Below are 21,729 nucleotides of genomic sequence, written 5' to 3' on the forward strand. Positions count from 1 at the left end.
TGTTTATTCCTTTGTACAAGGCGACGGAAGATCAAGCATGCTTGTTTGTGCGTGTGTACTCCTCGTGCTTCGTCTTGTTGAAGATTGAGCCGGGTATCCCTACACTCTGCGTCGTACCAGCTATTATGTGGGACATTCTTGTCCAGAGGGGAGGGACGGGGGGATGTGTGGGGGACGTACTTGGCCGCCGAGGTGTGGAGTGTTCCCGCCAGTTGTGCTGTGATCTTCTCCAAGGGTGAGTAGGGGTTCATTTCTTATAGGCTCCAATAGAGGTGGTCGAAATAAGCACTCGCAGTTAACTTGGTGAAGTGGTACCTGGGGAATCTTGGGAGGCGCTGCTTGCTAGGGGGGTTGGGTCATATCTACAGGTGATGTCAAACTGCAGGTAGACATGGTCGGCAGCCACTATGAGCGGGCAGGGTGATATTCTAAAAGACTGGATGTTAGGGATAAGTGATAGGGGCCCGAGTATGTAATCCATTGTGCTTGCTTCCAGTTTCTGTGTAGGTGCTCCTGGTGCCCCTCGTTTGTTGCAATAAGCCGCATCCTTATGTGGGAAGCATGTGAGGGCGTTCGATCCCGACCATTTGTCCAGCGCGTTGAGGATGGCTAATTTGTGTGCGCCCCCTAGCGCCAGTAGGTGGTTGCCATACTCGGTGCATTCAATTGTATCTTGTGATGTACGGTTGAGCCCTATCTCCTCCGGTGCTATCTTTTTGTATATGTGGTCTTTGCTCTCGAAGAAGGGAGTCTGTCTCTGTGCTATGCGGGCATTGAAGTCTCCGGCCAACACGACATCCCCCAAGTTGGAGTAGTGCATGATGTCCTTGTACAATGGTAGGTATGGTGACTCCCCTTTCTGTGGTATGTATGGGGAGTGTGCTAGGGGGAAGTAGCACACCGCCATACAGATGTCTCGAGGGCAATCTGTGTGTATCTGAATCCACATGAACTGAGCCTCCTCATCTTTCCACATGACTTGCACCATGGGTTGTAACTCCTTCTTATACAACATTGCGACTCCTCTGGACCCTCAGGTCCCTCCTTTTGTTCAGGCTCTAGGGCGGCATGCCGTCTCCCATCTGTATCCCCTCACTTCAGGTAGGGGTGTGCCTGGGATTTGGTGGGTCTCTGTGTATAGGATGATATCCTTGTCGGTGAAGGTCTCTTGGAATAGTCCTATGATTGTCTTCATAGCTCCATAGCAGTTCCATACTGCAAACCTTAGGCGGGTCTCATAGGCTGTGCTCCGTCATTGGCGTTTATCTGTGATGATGACACGACCATCTTGGTATACTACCCATTTCCTTGCTTTGCGTGCTTTCAAGATTTGTGGCATGCATTCCTTACGGTGTGGTACTTGTGCGGGTGTGAGGTCATCCTCCAGATAGACCTTTTCCCCTTTTAGCGCTGTCCTTTTAAAGAGGAAGACTCGTCAGGATTCCAGGTTGGCGAATTTGAGGTTGAGAGGTCGACTTTTGGTGAGGTCTTTTCCTACGTGCCATGCGTTCTCCACTATTGTGGGATCCTCAACTCCCAGCTTTTCACATATCTTCTTGGCGTCTGCCAGGGAGCTGTCTCCCTTTGTCCATCCTACCACCCGGATGTGGAGCGCTCTAAGTTTTCTCCTTTTCTCCTCCTCCTGCTGCATTCACAAATTCCTCCTCCTTTGTTGGTGCCTTCTTCGCTACTTCAATCCACTTGGAGTTCTCGGGCACCTCGGCTCGTGCTTGTTTCACTATGTTTGCCCATGTGTTGAGCTCCTTTGTCATGTGTGTCTTCAGCTCGTAGAACTCAGTTTGCACCTTTGTAGGCGTTGTTTCTGTAATTTCCCCTTCCTCCTTCTTGAGGAGGTCAAGCTGGTTTCTGCAGTCATCAAGCTCGTTTCTCAGCTCTTCAATCACCCTATTTCTCTCTTGGAGGGACATTTCAATGTCCACCTTCCAAGAGGTGAAGTGTACTGTGATCTCTATGTAGATTTCGTTCTTCCATTCTTGCACTATTGAGCTTATTTCCTCCTTGATTTGGTGTGCGGTTTCTGCACACATTGCGGCCATGATTTCCTTGATGTTGCCAATGTCTTGGTCTTGCATCTTGCATACGTCTCGGAGGGCCTCCATGCTTTTCCTTGTGTGGTAGTATATCACCTTGTCGATGTTGCTCCAGATTGTCAAGTTTTTCTCATTTTTCTCCCCTCTTGTGCGGTTGCTTGGCAACAGTGATGCTTTGCTCGAGCCCATCCTATCAGTCCGCTCATCTTGCCTAGCCGGTTGGGGTCATGGGCTGTTTGGCCCCTTTGCGGGTGGGTGGTGGGCTGATTGGGAGTGGCAGGAGATGGCGGGGTTGTCGGGGTGCTGGCTGGACCTAGAGGTGGCATGACTGGCTAGGAGGGTGACAAGTCCGTGTGATGGCAGCGGGCTGGGAGGTTTGTGGAAGGGGGGAGGATGCGGGCTGAGGGAGGGGGGGACGCCTGGGTGGTGGTGAGGGCTTGGGAAGTGGGGGGGACTGAGGGGGTGACGAGAGCCTATTATGGCCGCAATGTCGGGCCTATGCTAGGCAGCGGTGGGCCTTGTCCGAGTCGTGCGCCGGGGGGGGGGGGGAAACGGTGGTCCAAGTCCCCGTGGCGGTCCGAGTCCCTATGGGCATCTGAATGATGATGTGGATTGGATGGGCCTCGCGTCCAAGTGGTCCCCCCCTTCGTCTGAGTGATGATGTGGATCAGACGAGTGCTTCGAATGTCAGGCCTAATGTGGCCCTACTTTTTGTGGGTCGGACGGCGGTGGCCAACCGAGTGTTGGATCCGCAACAGGCCTAAAGGATGGCGTTGTAGCCTCCGAGTAGGTGACACGATGGTTTGCTGGTGAAGTTTGCAGAGATGGCTACGCGATAGCGGGGAGGGAGATCAGATGGCAGGGAATGGCGGGCTATGCAGAGAGAGAGAGAGAGAGAGAGAGAGAGAGAGAGAGAGAGAGAGAGAGAGAGAGAGAGAGGCTTGGGAAAAAGAGAGAGCACGATCTTGTTGCTTGGGGAGAGAGAGAGAGAGAGAGAGAGAGAGAGAGAGAGAGAGAGAGTGTGTGTGTGTGACAGCTTGATGCTTGTTTCAGGTTCTTCTATAGAGAGCCTACATGCAAAACAGTCAACAAAATGGTCATAAAACAGGCACAAAATGGTCACTAAACAGTAAATAAATGATATCTACACCCCAATGTCACTGGAGCGATGGAAAAAAGTTGCTTTCTTTTGTACAAATCTGTACAGTAAGAACCTGTCCGTGCCATGTATGAGTGCAGCCTTGGATGGATTTGATGACAGGCTACAGTATGCAGAGGTTTAGGACCATGATCAACTGGTTGGAGAGCATGTTATGTGCGTGCGTGACACCTTGGCTCAATTGCTTGTGCACATATTTAATCAAGCCATATGTGAGTTTGACAAAACATACCATTGTGCCACTCTCTAAGATCGAAGCTCCCATGGTGTCAAGGAATTACATGACAATCATGATTTAGCATTATTTTGCTAAGATGTATGGATTGATTTTGGAGCGGAAGCTCTGCAATTGGTCAGAGAGGTGTGGCCATAGAGTGTAGGGACATGAGGATTCAAGAGGGTGTACAGTATATTGGACCACATATTGACTCTTAGAGCTCTTATTGAGGATGGGAGAGTGCACAAGAGGAGGATATATTGTTGCTTTGTGGATTTTTGTAAAGCATTTTATACCATACTCCACCCTTTTAGTACAAACTTGGATTTCCCACGTGGAGCTTACCATTTAAGAGAGGAACGGAGTCATTAGGATGGATGTTGTTGAATTAGATATAAAGAGGATTCGGATCAGACTTGGATCAGCCCCTCTAAGAGCCACTCGGTGCAGAGATGGCTCACTACAAGCACCATTGTCTACATATCTCACGTGATCGATTTGTAGGCCGGCATATATGGATGTACACTTCTCACATGGGATACATAAAACACAGCTTGTGGAAGCTACGTAGGTACATTTATGCATGACTAGCCCCTGGGGTCCTCACAATACTTGCTATTGAGGGTGATACTTCATATTGGTATGCTTAGATGTTATCTTGGTTTGAGTTACATGGCTTTAAATATGGATAAGTTATCACCCTTTCGGTACTCTCTTGATGCATTCTCTCACTTTGAGCCACTTAGAGATTGACAGGATCATTAGATAGGATCTTATTCAACTGGAGATTAGGAGGACATGGCTGACACCAATACTTGAGTTGGGAATGAGGATGGCTTTTTATCAAGAGCATCTTCTCATATTACTGATGATAGGTTCATTGTTCACCCAAGATACATAGATGCACATCTATCTTATGGGATTAGATGTGTTGTTGATTAGTTATGTACTCTTCACACCAGCTAAGAAACGATACTGAAATATACATCCATACCTCCCAAAAAACGCATATGCTCGACTTGCTAGCAAAAGCTAGAGATAAGGAGCACTACATCTTGGTCGATTATGAGATTTAAGGGCACTTTCACTATTAGTTCATTGATGGTTTTTGGGTGGTTGTTGAAAGTCATGACTACATTGATTAATGATGTCTAGGTCTTCTAGCTGTCATGATATATATGAGGCTAGTGTCAACTCTTATTGAAGTGGATAATATGGGAGGAGAGGGAATATGGTACACTAGTGGGCTTGAAGCAAATGGTGCTCTATGTTCGGGTGTGTGTACATACACCCCACACGGACATATGTGTGGTGTGTGTACATACGTACATACATACATACATACATATATGCATCCATATATACAGCAAAAGCCTTTGCAAACTCATCAACAACAAGACATGCTCCCACATTTTTGATGGTCACTTTATTGACTAGTTGCATATTTAGTATGAACCTCAAAGTTCCATTTCTCCTAGGCACATTGAACCACCCGTTCGAGTAAGGAGTTGAGGAAGGCTCTAGAATTCCAATCTTTATCTTTTCATTCAAGAGGTCAATCAACTTTTGCAAATGAGATTTTGGCATTGGAATTAGCCCAAGCTCCATTGTATGTGTGGAGTAGTAAAAATCACCATAAGAGCAACTATGTTTGGATCTACACAACCAATCTCATGCAGCTGAAATGCAAAAGCCTTGCCATGCCTAGACAACATCTCCTCAAAGCATCGCTTCATAGCAGGTAAAAGAAACTCATCACATCCATTTTCAGCTCTTTGAGAGAATCTGCAGTAAACCTGTGGCCTGTCTTCTTTTGATCCCTCAAATTTGGCTGATGAGATGCTAACTCAGTCGTCTCCTCACTGTTTGGAGGCAATGGTAATGCAACTGATTTTATTTTTTTATCCCTAGTCTTGTACTTCATTTCAACCTCAGCTTGAGCCCTGTCATTTGAGCGGCAGATCTTCCTACATTATAAAATCAGCTATCACATATTACATGTCCAAAGAACACACTTGTATCAAACTGTTTTCAGATTTTTGCTCAGATTTTAGCATAGCTGAGATTTTAGCCAATGCCTGTGTGTGTGTGTGTGTGTGTGTGTACACACACACACACACATATATATACATACATAAATGTTCAAGTTTGTTATGAGTGTGTGTGGAGCTAAAAAATGCATTACATACTGATTAGCTCTTTATTACAGTCCCAAAACTCAATTATTAAGTGATTGTGTCCCATAAGCGAAACCCTAATTTGGGAGGATCCACCACTCAGCCCTATCCTTGTTTTGCAAATTGTTGGCACATATTCTCTACTATCCACACTCCTAGCTAATATCTCAGTTTGAGACTATTGTCCATTGGCTGTCTGCTGTGTGCATCCAACATCTCTTTTATTCGTGGCAACTGATTTCTAGACTGCTGCCATCTGTTCCCAGCTGTGTTTAGCTGCTGTTGACCTGTCGAACTTCAGCTGCTGTTGCCTGATTGTTGACACCATCATTACTGTTGCGTTTACTGATTGGCACTGCCATACAGCCTGCCTTCTCATCAGGGCTGCTCTGTTTGATGGCCTCAATCCTCCTGAGACACGAGAGTTGCATAGCGTGTTTACTGCATTGAGCAGTGTACTTACTCATTCATCATTATTCATTCATCTTTAGCTTTCATTATCTCCAAGTTACCCTCCCCTACTGAGTTCTATCAGTTTGTATTTGCTGTATGATTGGGTTCGTATTGTGTGGTCAAGTATTTCTTTAACACACACACACACACACACACACACACACAGAGCTGACCAAACAGGTGTAACAACTAAGTTAAGTTCAATGCACTGTGACTAGATGGTCTAGCGTTTAGTTCATACATCCACATGGTCATTTAGCATGAAAATAAAAAAGGGAGATTTGAACGTGGGTCAGCAAGTCGATAAAACAAGTGGCTTACCACTAGGGTAGCCACTTGATTACCAAAAGAGAGTTGGGGGGGGGGGTGGAGATACTCTGTTTTGTGTTCTATATTTTGGCAGCCTTTTGCCTTGACTTATGATTGTTGGGATTTTCTTTGGTTGGCCAAAAGGGTTGATGTAAATATTTTCATTTAATTTAAGCTTCTTTTTTCTGTGTTGGGGGGGGGGGCAAGAGACAGAGAGAGAGATTTTTTGCAAGTTGGTTGGGATGATCTTTGTAAAGGGTTATTCATCCGGGAACTCACATGGGAGGTGGAGCCAATTTGTATGCCTAAAAGAATGGGAGGTGGAGCCAATTTTGATGTGGGAACTCACATGGTGGCACTCAGATAGTCCTTGTTTCAAGCCATGTTCTTTGGTCACCAGTCTTGGATCTCCATAGCTGTAAACGCCCCGAACAACGTAGTATGCTTAACAATTATGATATTTGCTTGTTTTCGAGATTTAATAGAAAAGAGAATGAACACTTAAAGCTGAAAATGAAAATTACTCACAAAATTACAGCCATAAAAATGTAAAAGTAATGGAGACAAGATTGAGGGTTGAAGATGGGCAACCCCCCCCCCCCCCCGAAGGAATGCATTTCTGCTCAACCCAAGTCCCTTAGGGAAGAGCTCAGTTACAATCAACCTGAGAGTGAGAAGAAGTAATTCTCACTCTCACAAGATCATGCAAAGATGTACAAACACACATGCATTATCTATTATGCAATGATAAGAACTGATTTCTTTACAGTATGAGAGAAGAAAAAGGGGAATTTAGCCTTTCTCCATCGTTGATCAGCAGTACAGGGATAGAGCTTGCTTCTTGTAGCTAAAATGGAAGAAAGAGCTCAAGAAGGAGGTGCTGTAATGAATTTACAGGCTTGCTGTCTTGTAAAACAGCAGTGATAGAAGAGGGAATATGGAGGAATTTGATAATGGAGAAGTGGGGGATGATGATGGGGATGGATGGGGCCAGTTTCTGGCTATATGTGGGTGCTGTACATGAGTTTACAGCAAAGAAAAATGATGCTCAATGAAGAAAAACGAGCTCTTATTTATAGGAGAGGGGAGAGCTAGTACAAAAGGGGAAAGTGGAGTAGCACAAGACAAGTGTCCAGCCACATGTCATGAGATGTGACAAGTGGTGGGACACTTGGAAACTTGTGTGACAAGTATCTTGACACTTGTCTCTTCTTTATGGCCTTCCTTTTTGGGTTGAATACTGTCAAGAATAGAAACAACCAAATTTAGTAAGCACAGTCAGAGTACAGAACTTACTATTTTTAGAATGACATCCCTATTTTTTAGGACTAGTATTTTTAGGCTAATTCGAGGCTCCTAAAATTTAGGGATCTCCTAGAATTTAGGGACCCCCCCAATATGGGTATCATATGAAAGCTTTTTCCGTGTACATCGTAAAAATGGTATCCGAATCTTCATGTGACTTTCCTATGCAAAGAAATGTGCATTTCAAGCTTTCAGCCCATACATGCACATTATACAAGCATTTCATGATCATGCCATCTTGTTGATTGTAACTGTCTGTTCTGGTGGATCTAGCCCACACTTCAAGGCATCAATCCTTTCTGTGTGCGAGTCTAACCCTGATATGCGTGAGTTCTAGTCACAGGCGCCCAATCGGGTCATATAGGTGGAAGTGTGAACTATCTTTTCTCTAACCCACCGTGTGGGTCCACCATAACCTGTGACCACTCATCAGTGGCCAGCTCCAATGCACTTTTCTTTATATCTAATTAGTGCAAAGGAAATAAATTTAATAAATCATTATATAGATAAATTAATGAAAAAGGATACAAATTCTGTTTCTATAGAGTTGTGACAGCCCTCTAGCTTTTATTCAGCTGTCCTCAGCTGAAAATCTTCTTGATATTGTTGTAGAATATTTGGGTAATCCTTCATGAATTTTTCATCTACCCACTGTGCATCTGTGGTGGGTAGATTCTTGAATTTTAGCAAGAATTTTCGTGTCACAAGGCCACTTCTCGTGGTTCGATCCTTGAGAAACAAAATCTTTTCAGGTTCCAAGAGTTGCTCTGTTTCTTCAACTTCTGGGGGATCTTCAGTAATGGGTTCCTTTGGTTCTGGTCCTATGTAAGGTTTTAGCAAACTTACATGAAAAGCATTGTGTATTTTCCAATGAGTAGGAAGCTCAAGTCGATAAGAAACTTCATTTATTTTCTCAATCACTTTGAAGGGTCCAAAGTATCTACTGGAGAGCTTTGGAAAAGATGAATTTTGACCAGAACCTTGTTTGAGCCTGCTTTTATCAAACTTTAGCAAGACATATTGACATTTTTCAAAAGCCAAAGGTCTTCTTCGTTTATCTGCTTGCTTCTTTTGTCGCTCTTGCGCAACTTTGATAGTGGCTCGAACTTGATCCATTGTTGTTTTTAAATCTGAAGCAAACTCATCAGCAGCAAAAATCTTATCTTTAGTGCGAATAATTGGAGGAGGAATCACTTTACCCTGTACTATTTCATTTGGAGCTTTCCCTGTGGATGAGTGCGCTGTATTGTTGTAAGCAAACTCCAATAATGGAAGATATTTCTCCCATTGTGACTTATGTTCACTAACATAAGCTTTCAACATATCCAAAAGAGTGAGATTCATCACCTCTGTTTGGCCCTCAGTTTGAGGATGAAAAGCTGAGGAGAACTTTAAAGTGGTTCCCAAATTCTCAAATAAAGCACGCCAAAAGTTACTTGTGAATTTGGAGTCTCTATCTGAAATGATCTCAGAAGGCATACCATGTAATCTGAAGATATGTTGAATGAAAATTCTTGCAGCTTGTGCGGATTTCAATGTTTTATGACATTGAATAAAATGTGATTGTTTGCTGAATCTATCAATTATGACCCAAATCATATCATGACCTTGAGGTGTTCTTGGAATACCTGAGATGAAATCCATTGTGATAGATTCCCATAGATCTTTGGGCACTGGAAGAGGTTGCAACAATCCTGGAATCTTCTGCCTATCATATTTGGATTTTTGGCATACCAGACAAGCCTCAATGAAGTTATGTGTATCTTTTCGTAATGTTGGCCAATAAAAGTAGCGCTCAATTGCACTTAGAGTGGCTGCCCTCCCTCTATGCCCTGCATAAGGGGGTTCATGACTTTCTTTAAGCACCTTTTGTCGAACAGGAAGAGTGACACAAAGGCGATTGTTCATGAGAAGGTAACCATCTTTGATGGAATAATCTGGATGAGAATCTCCTTGCTGTAAATTTGACCAAATTGCTGCAAAATCAGTATCTTCATCATAAGTATTCTTCATCGTTTGAAAATCTTCATGATGAGCCACTGTAATAGTTGCAATGCGAGGCACTCTAGAAAGTGCATCAGCAACTACATTTTGTTTCCCTGGAGTGTACATAATTTGAAAATGAAACATAGACAATAAATTTTTCCATCTTGCATGTTTCTCCTGCAAATGCTTTTGAGTCTTGAAATACTTCAAGCTTTGATGATCGGTTTTAATAAGGAATTCATTGCCTAAAAGATAATGTTTCCATATCTTTAAAGCATGAATCACTGCTAAGAGCTCCTTTTCATAAATGTCATACCTTTTCTCCACATCATTTAGACGGCGGCTTTCAAAGGCTACGGCATGGCCTTCTTGATTTAGCACTGTACCAATACAATCACCGCAAGCATCTGCTTCCACCACAAATGGTTTTACCAGATCTGGAATGATAAGAACAGGTCCAGAAGTAAGAGTTGTTTTCAGCCTTGTGAAGGCTGCCTTCTCTTTTTCCTTCCATTGGAAAGAGATCTTCTTCTTTGTAAGGTCATGAAGTGGAGAAGCCATACGTGCAAAATGCTTGATGAAGCGGCGGTAATAAGAACATAAGCCAAGAAACGATCGCACCTCATGTACATCACGAAGATGAGGCCATTCTTGGATTATCCTGATCTTTTCAGGATCCATCTGAATTCCTTTAAAAGAGATGACATGCCCAAGGTAATTTATTTTATGCATGAAAAATTCACTCTTTTTACCATTTACCAAGAGTTGATTTTGTTGTAGTAATTGTAGAACAATTTCCAAGTGTTGATGATGCTCCTCTTCATTCTTGCTAAAGACAAGAATATCATCAAAGAAAGTACCGATATATTGTCGATGCTCTCTAAAGATGCGCTCCATCATTCGATTAAAGGTGGCTGGTGCATTGGTTAATCCGAAAGGAACCACCAAGAATTCATAAAGACCGTATGAAGTGTGGAAAGCAGTTTTGTGTACATATTGTGGTATTACCCTAATTTGATGATAACCACTCTTTAAATCAATGCGGCTGAAAACCTTTGAGCCTCCTAGACGATCCAAAATGTCGTCAATTCTGGGAATAGGAAACCGATTCTTCACGGTGATTTTGTTGAGGGCTCGATAATCAATGCACATCCTGAATGTGCCATCTTTCTTTTGAACAAGAAGAACCGGTGAACAAAATGGTGAGCTACTTGGCCTAATTAGCCCACGGTTGAGTAGGTCTTCGACTTGCTTTTTGATTTCTTCTTGTTGAGGACGGCTCACACGGTATGGTGCTATATTAGGAGGAGAACTGCCCGGGATAATATCAATATGATGGTCTTCTGGCCTTTCTGGGGGAAGCTGATAAGGAAGATCTTCCAAAAAACAATCTTTATACTTTTCCAAGAGCTGAAGTTGCTCTTGGTTTTCAGCATTCATATTATCTTTTACATCAGTGACATAAAGCAGACAACATTGAACACAATCCTTAATTGCTCTAGAGACTTGCATATGGCTTACCATAGGTATGGTGTCTCCAGAAACTCCAGCTTGGATCTCGTACTTCTTGCCTTTGTTGGCGAGTTCTACCTTCTTTTTCTGAGAGAAGATGGTTGAATCTATTCTATGATTCCAGGGCATGCCAAGAATCACATCGCAACCATCAAGGTCTCCGATACAGAAGGTACCTTCGTCACTGTAGCCTTGAATTTGAAACTTGAGCTTGCCAATGTAGGGTATCACAGTCTTCATTGTGTCACCTTTATCAACATTTAAAGCTTGGCGAACTTCTACCGGAGTGTCCATCTCTTCATTCTTTAATCCAAGCTCTTTAGCTAATTGCAAGGAAATAATATTTTCATTCGCCCCAAGATCTATCAAGAATAGTGCTTGCTTACCTTGCAACTGTCCCCAAGCTTTTAATAATTTGCGCGTCTCTGGAGTGTGAGTTGTGTTTGCAACTACATTACTGATAGCATTGATTTTCACTGGCGACTTAGGCTTGTTGTCAGAAACCTTGCTTTGTCCCTTGTTTGGACATTGCTTCGCTATGTGGCCTGTTTGTCCACATTTAAAGCACTTCCCTTCTTTCATGAAGCGTTGCTTTTCTTCTTCGGAAAATTGCTTTGCTTGTGGGTATAGATTGGAGTGAAATTGAGGAGCATTAGGAGGTGCATAGGGCTTCATCTTCTTTTGATTTGATGGCTGCTTTTGCCACTGTTTTTGTCCTTCATTTGGGGCTGAATACTCCTCATCATCAGCTACTCTCTTCTTATCATTCTTTTGGAATGATTTGTTGCCATTATGCTCAATTTCCCATGTCTCAGCATGGTCAATGAGTTCCCTGAGACTAGAACAATGATAATGATTAAGAGCAGTACGAAGTTTAAAATGCAAACCTCCTTGAAACTTCCTAAGCTTTTCCGAACTGCTGATCTTCTTGAAATGTTGGACCTTCAAAAGTAGCTCCCAAAATCTCTTGGTATAGTCACCAAGTGACTCATTTTTCCTTTGCCAAAGCCGATCCCAATCCATTTTTACATCTCTTTTGAAATGAACAGGAAGAAATTGGCTTTGTATCAGGCGAACAAAGGACCGCCATGATTTTGGGGCAGCATGATCATATTCCAACCCCGTCCACCAAGTATGGGCTAAGTCGGTTAAATGTAAAGCTGCAAACTTAATCTTTTCTTTTTCTTTATACTTGTCACGACCATACAAAATTTGAAATTGACGAATAAACTTCAGAAGAAGATCAGGATTTCGGGAACCATCATACATACTGAACTTGATCTTCTTTTCAAGTTGAGATAGTGACTTAGTCTTCTTCTTCTTCTTATGCCTTCGTCCATGCTCGGATATTGAGGTTGAAGATGATGAAGTGCTTGATGGGGATGAAGATGGAGACGAGGGTGAAGAATGTCGACGCCTTTGACGATGATGAGGTCTTCCACGAGAAAGGTGTGACTCTTCATTACTAGAAGAGGATCCATCAGAATAGGCGCCAGATGACTTTGAAGAAGAGGATGAGCTTCGACGCGATCTCTTTCTTTGTCTTGAAGTAGAATGGGACTGCCTCTTAGAAGTAGTTGGACTTCTTGATCGGCTCCTTTCATTAGTATGGCTTTGTCTCCTTGAAGTAGATGGGCTTCTTTTCTTGAATTCTTTGGGATTCTCAACTTTTTCTAGTTTGAGAAGTTGCTCACGAATTTGCTGATTCTCCTCTCTAAGACTTTGAATGGCTTGAAGGATAGCACTTGATTGATCCATTGAGACTAAAGAAAAAAAAATATGCTCACGCACTCAGTGCAAGGGCTGAAAACAAACAAACTTATAGTTGTAAGCACTACCAGTGTTGGGGGTGAGGACCGAGCCAAAGCTCTGATACCACTGTAAACGCCCCGAACAACGTAGTATGCTTAACAATTATGATATTTGCTTGTTTTCGAGATTTAATAGAAAAGAGAATGAACACTTAAAGCTGAAAATGAAAATTACTCACAAAATTACAACCATAAAAATGTAAAAGTAATGGAGACAAGATTGAGGGTTGAAGATGGGCATTATCCCCCCCCCCCCCCCCCGAAGGAATGTATTTCTGCTCAACCCAAGTCCCTTAGGGAAGAGCTCAGTTACAATCAACCTGAGAGTGAGAAGAAGTAATTCTCACTCTCACAAGATCATGCAAAGATGTACAAACACACATGCATTATCTATTATGCAATGATAAGAACTGATTTCTTTACAGTATGAGAGAAGAAAAAGGGGAATTCAGCCTTTCTCCATCGTTGATCAGCAGTACAGGGATAGAGCTTGCTTCTTGTAGCTAAAATGGAAGAAAGAGCTCAAGAAGGAGGTGCTGTAATGAATTTACAGGCTTGCTGTCTTGTAAAACAGCAGTGATAGAAGAGGGAATATGGAGGAATTTGATAATGGAGAAGTGGGGGATGATGATGGGGATGGATGGGGCCAGTTTCTGGCTATATGTGGGTGCTGTACATGAGTTTACACCAAATTTAGTAAGCACAGTCAGAGTACAGAACTTACTATTTTTAGAATGACATCCCTATTTTTTAGGACTAGCATTTTTAGGCTAATTCGAGGCTCCTAAAATTTAGGGATCTCCTAGAATTTAGGGACCCCCCCAATATGGGTATCATATGAAAGCTTTTTCCGTGTACATCGCAAAAATGGTATCCGAATCTTCATGTGACTTTCCTATGCAAAGAAATGTGCATTTCAAGCTTTCAGCCCACACATGCACATTATACAAGCATTTCATGATCATGCCATCTTGTTGATTGTAACTGTCTGTTCTGGTGGATCTAGCCCACACTTCAAGGCATCAATCCTTTCTGTGTGCGAGTCTAACCCTGATATGCGTGAGTTCTAGTCACAGGCGCCCAATCGGGTCATATAGGTGGAAGTGTGAACTATCTTTTCTCTAACCCACCATGTGAGTCCACCATAACCTGTGACCACTCATCAGTGGCCAGCTCCAATGCACTTTTCTTTATATCTAATTAGTGCAAAGGAAATAAATTTAATAAATCATTATATAGATAAATTAATGAAAAAGGATACAAATTCTGTTTCTATAGAGTTGTGACAATAGCTTGCTTCTTCCTTGAAGATAAGGGTATTGTACATGGGAATACTAGAATACAGTGTTCTCGGTGGCATGTGCTCAATACTGATCAGCCTATTAGTATACAATCTTCAGTCTTGTTGACCCATTGGGTCTGTTCATGGAAAGTTGTGCTTCAAAATTTGGGTTGGCACCCATGAGGATAGATTGCATGCCAATTCTATGCAGGCTGAATTGCTCATGGTTTCTAAGATAGTTTCATGGGAAGGATTACAAAATGCTAGACCCATGTTTAATTACTGTTTTTCATAGTAAAAGTCTTTACAGGGTCTCTGGGAAAAATATGTTAGTTTGATAGTGAACGGCATGCCTTGGATTACTTTCTATTGCTGATGTGACTTTGCTAGCATGGCGTGTACTGATGTCCTTCTGGTCGATAAGATAGTTTTTTTGTGTCCCTCAAGGATACCATGACTTATGGGACACAATCTCTTCATCTTTGCGTGGTCGGTAGCCCTTACTTCGACTCTCTCTAGGTAATCCCCGGTAGGATTGGAGACTTATGGGGCGGCTGTTTTTGGGGTCTCATTCAGTTAATCAGATTTATCATTTGCTTTTAGGACATGACTGGTTGGCAGCTAAGGGCAATTCTATTTGGGGCCTTCATAAAAGCAGGATATGTTGGAAATTGACCAGAATGGAGGAACGGATCAATAAAACTCCATTATAATGCAAAGTTTTTCTTTGGCAATTCTAATCGGTGACATGCCCCCTGTTTGGGCCCTCTCTCAGCGAAATATCTCATAATGGCTCTTGCTTCTTCTGCATTACAAGTGTGGAGACTTCTGGCCATAGGTTCATCTGCTATCTGGTGGCAAGGAAGATTTGGTCTCTTTTGTTAGAGATTTGGCAATGGATGGTGGGACCTGTTCTGCATCCCTATGATTGGGTGTTTGGCAAGCCAAAATTTCCAGATCTTGTGGAGCTCTACAGGAAGATAATGTTCCACTTTTTGCGCTTTTGTGGTTGTTGGCATACCCAGGTTAACCTGGAATGTTTTTGCTTTTGACTCCCATTCAGGTGTTCCAAGTCATATTGCTTAATTGAAAGGCTGCCTTCAGTGGCAGCTTGATATTGTGTAGCATGCAGGGCTTCTCCCTTCAGAGGACTTGGTCTTGTGGCGTATGGCAGTTTTTTCTGTTGCCTTGTCATCCTTTTAGTTCATCTGTGACTCTTGTACTTTTTCAGTAATTAATATAATCACCCTTTACAGTGTTTTTTTTTCCTGGGGTGGGGGGGCAGGTGTAAAATAGAGTTTATTCATGCCTATATTTCCAATAAGTTTCACATTTCTGAACAATGCTCTGCTTTTCTTGATCATTATAGACATTCGTTGTGGATGTGCACCCTTTCAATCCCAGAGTTGCGATGAGTGCTGGATATGATGGTCGAGTGATTGTTTGGGATGTAAGTCTTTTTTTTAAGCTTTGAAAGCTCAGAATTTTGTACTTTAGGTCTGGATACTTGGAAGGGATTCATATGTTCAGCTTCTCTTCATCATGATGTGCACCTTTCAGGAGTTATAGTGGCCACCTGAGGGAAAACAAAAAACTTATAATATCTTAAGATATGGTTTTCTAATTCCTCAGTTGTGGTGAAATTCTTTGTTTTCTAACATCATAGATATCCCTTTCTTTCCTTCGGGATATAGGAAACTACTCAGGCAGATGACCATTATCATTTGTATTCTGGTCTTACATTCACTCAATACCAATCATTGCAGATTTGGGAAGGTTGTCCTGTACGTGTGTATGAAACTGGGGATTTTCAAATTGTTGATGGCAGTTTTTCTCCGTAAGTTAATTCACCCTGGATCACTAATTGAGGTCTAAAGTTTGGTCTCTGAAAGTATTATAGCTAATTTTAAAGTTTGGTGTTTAACATCTATGCACTTACGTCTCATTTCACACTAATAGTATCCACCGCTCATTAGCTTTATCTGGCTTTTTCTGGCTGTTTGAGTGCATATCCTTTTACTGTATTGTTGAATTCTTGTCACATTTTATAAACGTTATTTAGAATCAACTACAATAAGGAGCAGTTTTCTTGTGCACACAAGAAGCGTGCCTTAGCAAAGTTTCTGTAGATGTTCTTAGGTGGAATGCTCATTCAATTAAGTGGTCTGTTGTAGATGCCCTATCTTGAATCAGCTAAGAATTGGAAAATGTCTGTGCCTTTTGGAGCATAACCAAACACAAGCACCTTTGTAACCAATATTCTTCAATGATATGAATAAACATGATTTTCCTTAACATAGGAACTATCATGAAAATGCCATCCAGTTATGAACCATGCATATCACCAAGGTGGCAGATCATGAAGGGATTGCTGCAAAGTTATGTATTATAGGAGCATGCTAAGAAATAGACTGTGGAGATTCTGTGCTGTGCATCCAACTGGACTAGGGGGCATTGTGAACTAGAGAGTCATTTCAAACTAGGGGTCCATTTTCAATTGGAGAGTTATTTTGAACTATGGGATCATTTCAAACCCGGGGTTGTCTTTTTTTTCTTTGCAAGTAAAATGTGGCTGATTATATTACTCAAAAAAGTTGATTACAACGGTGTACTCATGCTCAATAGACAAGCTGGAGCTGATGAAAGTCACAAATACATCATATATACAAGCCTCTCAAGGCGGTCTAGGGGGGATGGGGGCAAGAAGCCATGGAGGGGGGGTGTATCGCCATCTAGGGCTGCCTGCTTGCATCACGAAGAATAGGTCCTGGCCGCCCCAAGTGCGCATGAAATGACATAGGAGCTCCTGACGAGCCCTGGACTCGCCCTGCACCTGATCGCATCAGCCTCAAAGGGAGTGGATGATGGAGGTCCAAAGCTTTGCTAAGGTCGCTTGTACTGAAAGTCTCTCTCCGCTGAAAGCCACCTAACACCACGCCTTCCAGATATGCCAACCAGTAAGACTCCCTATGATCTCCCATACCTCAGAGCGGTCTGCTATGGGCTCCAGTACTTGGCGGATGGGTAGATCCTCTAAACCGACCACTGCGCACGACCTTGCCTCGATAATGAATATCGTATCCTGCATCCCGGTCTCATATAGAAGGTGACGGCCCTGGCTGACCGCTTGCTAGCATAAAGCTCCCCAAGAGATATATCCAAGGCTGGGTGCTATGCGATGAAGGATGCAGCATACTCCTCTCCACACGAGCTGTGCCGCCTCACACGACCAAAGGCAGTGATTTGGGGTTTCCATAGACTGCTATGTGCAGCGCTTACAAACTCCCTCTTGCATTTGGGCAAGCTAGCTTCCCACCGCCAAGCCTCCATGTGCCACCAGCCATAAAAAATATGATATTCTCCTCAGCCTCCAGCTGTCCCATAGGCGGCGCTAGAAGGTCTGTCAGAATGGCTCCGTGATGCTGTGCTCCACCTAGTGCCTGCTACGTGACGGCGCCCAATCCATATCCTCTTGCATCAGTACGTGTGTGCCAATCTTGGTGGTGTACTCTAGGAACCTCGGTGGCTTCTTGGCGACCACAGTGGCTGGCCAAAGCCACTCTCCCGTATCCCACTCCAGCCCATCAAGTGGCCTTCCTTCCCATATCCAGAGGTGCCACTCCTTGAGCTCCTGCCAAAAGACCAAAGGGTCCAGCTGCCATGTCTTCTCGTGAAGGCCAATCACACGGATCCTCTTCCATGAAAGGACAACTATCCCCTCATTCTACTGCCCTCTGTCAAGAGCCAGACGCCCCCCCTCCTACACGGTGAAAAAGGTCCCAGGTGGAGCGCCACCCGCTCTTCTTGCCACCTGTAGGGGGATGCCTGCTGGTGAAAACCTAGCAGCCCATACCTCCCCGAGCTCTATCGGCTCTTGTATCGGAGGAGCAAGCCACTCCTGAGGTATTGCTGCATCTATCTCCCTTCTCCTCATCTCCACTCCTCGTTGGCAGCCTGATACTTGCTGCAACACGTCCTCATCCGCCATCCTGTACACCTCCCACCATGTCCTGATGGTACGAGCCGGGCTAGCCTCTCAACCAACCCATTGGATGTGGGGGCGCTCGCCAATCTGTGGCCCTTCTCGGTCCCTGACCTGGGGGTTCCAGATCACGGGCTGACGGTCTATCTCCTCCTGGCAGCCTGAGGGGCTTTGGATTAGGGCCTTACGGAGACCTTGCCACACGCGGATCAAGTTGCGTAGGAAGGGTGATTTGGGGGGGGTGATCTGGGCTGACATGAAGATCCATCTCAGGGACGGCCTCCACTCACCGCCAAGCCTCGGTCCACAGTCTTGAAGACCCTCCTACAATAGGACCTTCCAGGTCTGCCCTCTTGGTGTGAGGCCACGGACAACTAGCTTGCCCAAGAGGGCCATACTCTGATACTTTGGGTCTATGATCCCAAGCCCTCCCTCTGACCAATGTCGTATGATGGTCACCCATGCCACCTTGGCCCAAGAATTCCTGGAGCCGTCTGACCCGGACCAAAGGAAATTCCGCACTAGGCGGCGAAGCTGCATTACGCAGGATGAGGAGAAGCACCAACACGAGGCGATGTACTAGGCCATCGCTAGGACGACCTGGTTAACCACCAGGGCTCGGCTGGCTAGTGAGAGGCGAGCCGTGGTCCAGTAGGTCAGCTTCCTCCGAATAGAATTGAAACTGTTGGGCGGGAGTGATGTCGAGTCCCACATGGAACCCTAGGTATCGGACGGTCTGCCCTCTGCTCATCCATCTAAATCCCAGGTGGACGCCTTACTCCGTGCTAGAGTTCGGGTCTATGAGGAAACCAACCGACTTTTGCCAGTTGATTTTTACTCCCGCTGCAGAACAGAACACGTCAAGAGCAAGCCTCACTCTCTCAGCATCAACTCGTCGTCCTCTATGTAGAGTGTTGTATCATCTGCATACTTCGAGTCTAACAACTCGGTCTCCTCTCTCATTGGAAGTCGGAGGCCACATAATCCGCTCACACGTGACCCGAAGAAGTGAGACATCACCTCTGCAAAGAGAAGGAATAGGTACAAGGCCAAAGGGCAGCCCTGTCGGACCGATCTCTCCAGCCAAAACTCCTCCCGTCGCCTACCACCTATGAGAACCGTGCTGGTGGCCGATCTGTAAAGTGCGGAGACCTCGCAAATCCAAGCCTGGGGGAAACCCAACCTCACCATGGTGCCCTCTCGGAAATCCCAATCCACCTTGTCATAAGCTTTCTCGAAATCCAAGAGTAGTACGGCTCGTCTCTGCCCATTGTGCTGGGCCCACTCTGTCGCCTCAAAGAAGGTGAATACATTGTCTAGGATGCTCCTATCCTGGACAAAGCCTATCTGTGCGTCATGGATGATGTTTGGAAGCACGGGGCATAGTCGCCTACCAATCATCTTTGCTAGCGCCTTATAGGCCACTGACAATAAGGTGATCGGTTTCCATTGGGAAAGCTCCAACCGGTCTCCCCCTTTGGGAAGAAGACTAATAAGGCCTGCTGAAAGACTCCCTGGCATCTGTCCTGAAGTGAAAATCTCCTGAAAGGCCATCAATAGGGGGTCCTTCACCACTTCCCAAAAGGTAGTGAAGAAAACCTTAGAGAGGCCATCCTCTCCTGGGCATTTTTGCCCGTCCTGTGTATGGAAAGCCTCCTCTAGTTCCTTCTTTGTGAAGGGGGCTAGGAGGGAGTGTTCCATCTCCTCTATGACGAGGGATGGGATGTTATCCCAGACCTGCTGTCTACATCGCTGTCCTCTAGCTGAGGTTGTCTCCTGCTAGAAGAGGCGTCTGTAGTAGTTGGTGGCAATCTCCATCACCTAGTCTAGTCTGGGCTAGAACGGGTCCTCCCATAGTGATCTCGAAGGCTGCGTATCTGCTCTCTTGAGGTGCGAGGCTGGTGCACTTGGAAAAACTCCCTGCACATCGTGTCCCCCTTCCGCGCCTAGAAAGCTGCTGAGGTGCGGAAAGAGAACTTAGAGCGCCTGTCCTCTAGGCCAGCAATGGCTGCTCGCGTGCGCACCTGTGCGTGGAGAGTGGGATCCCCTGGCGCCTCCTGTAATAATCTTTGCGTGGCTGCAAGGTCCTGCCGGAGTGCTCTCTCCTTCTCCCAGCTCTACTGCCTGGCCTGTATGGCTGCCTCTTGGTAGATTTTTCTCGACTCAGCTAGGACCTCTGCAACCTCCTTTGCGATGTGGTCCCTCCTGCCCCACTCTCTAGTCCAAATCTGCTCTATCTGTCTCATCACCATCCCCCCCCCCAGATCGAGTCAGTTATCTGACAAGATCGTGTATCTAGGGCAGATGCTGGGGGATCTAGTGTCAGGAGAACTGAGCAATGATTGGACGATATGGTGCTCGCCAATTGCCCAATCTGGCCTCCCCGAGAGCCTCCCCACTCTCCCAAATAAAACCTGTCCAACTGCTCCAGCAGGACTCCACCTAGCTGCTTGTATCCCCAAGAGAAGTCCAACGACCTCTCCCTCCTGTGAAAGGCAGGGTCTCTCCAAGCATCGCGTGCTCCTATTGCTAGTAGAAAGACCTCCCATGCTTCCTATTCCTTCCCGGCCATGCCCTGGTAGTTTCTCCCTCTGCCCTGCTGGTCCTCCAAAGCCTCTAGGTTGTTGAAGTCTCCTCCAACAATCCAGGAGTCCACCTCTGGGAGTCCATCCGCGATCTCCACCCAGAACCTGCTGCGTGCCCTAACCTCCGTAGGGGCATAGACATTAAGGACTCCAAGGCACGAGTCCCTAATATCCTATCTAATCCATAGAACCCTCCCTGCCACTATCGTCCCGTGGTCTCGTACATAAGTGGTAAGACTCGGACCAATAGAGGTGCATATGTCTCCACTCCTGTTGTGGGCACCTATGGTGTGCTCCCAGTAAGTGTGTGAGCTGTCTAGGAGTACCCTCCCTACCCGCTGGGCCTAGGCGGGGGTGAGCTTGTGCTCCTATAGAAGTAAGATGTCGATCCATCCGGCAAGGTCAGGCTGCAGCTCCTGTCGAATAATCAACTTCCTAGAACCACGTGCCCCATTGTAGTGGAAGCTATTCACATTCCAGGATGCAATGTGTAGCTCATGGGGAAACGTGTGACTGACCGAATAGGCATCTGTTCGGTGTGGAGGCTGCTGATGAAGAGGAGAAACTATAAGGCATGCAAGTACGCTTTGCCTCCGGTCTGGACGGCGAACTCCAATCCCCCATGGTGGCCCTTGACTAGACCATAGGGGTGATAGATGTTCGAGGTGGTACTATCAATGCATCTATCAGCCATGTTGAGAGTCGGAACTCTGTGCACTGGTAGAAACGGGCCGCCTGTGCCGGGGGCCACTCGATCACATCCCTCAGAGCTCTCCACTGTGGAGGGGCTCGAAAGGTAATGCTCAAGTGAGGGACCTCAGCACCAGCCCACCAGTTAATATCCATCATGCAACCAAGCCATTGCTGTGCAAACAATGCTAGTCCTTCTTTTCCCATCCA

General features: G+C 45.0%; 1 protein-coding gene across 1 annotated transcript in view; it reads left to right on the forward strand.

The window, feature by feature from the left end:
- The window catches only part of LOC148041880 (uncharacterized), a 110,106-nt gene that overhangs the window by 69,292 nt on the left and 19,085 nt on the right, over nt 1–21,729 (forward strand). Inside the window, exons 16-17 of the mRNA XM_087683721.1 lie at nt 15,632–15,712; nt 16,029–16,099. Of these exons, the coding sequence (XP_087539847.1) occupies nt 15,632–15,712; nt 16,029–16,099 (152 nt within the window). The remainder of the gene's footprint in view (nt 1–15,631; nt 15,713–16,028; nt 16,100–21,729) is intronic.

This window comes from Lygodium microphyllum, chromosome 1 (assembly GCF_053477565.2).
Source record: "Lygodium microphyllum isolate KBCC chromosome 1, Lygodium_microphyllum_v1.1.10, whole genome shotgun sequence".
Lineage (NCBI taxonomy): Eukaryota > Viridiplantae > Streptophyta > Polypodiopsida > Schizaeales > Lygodiaceae > Lygodium > Lygodium microphyllum.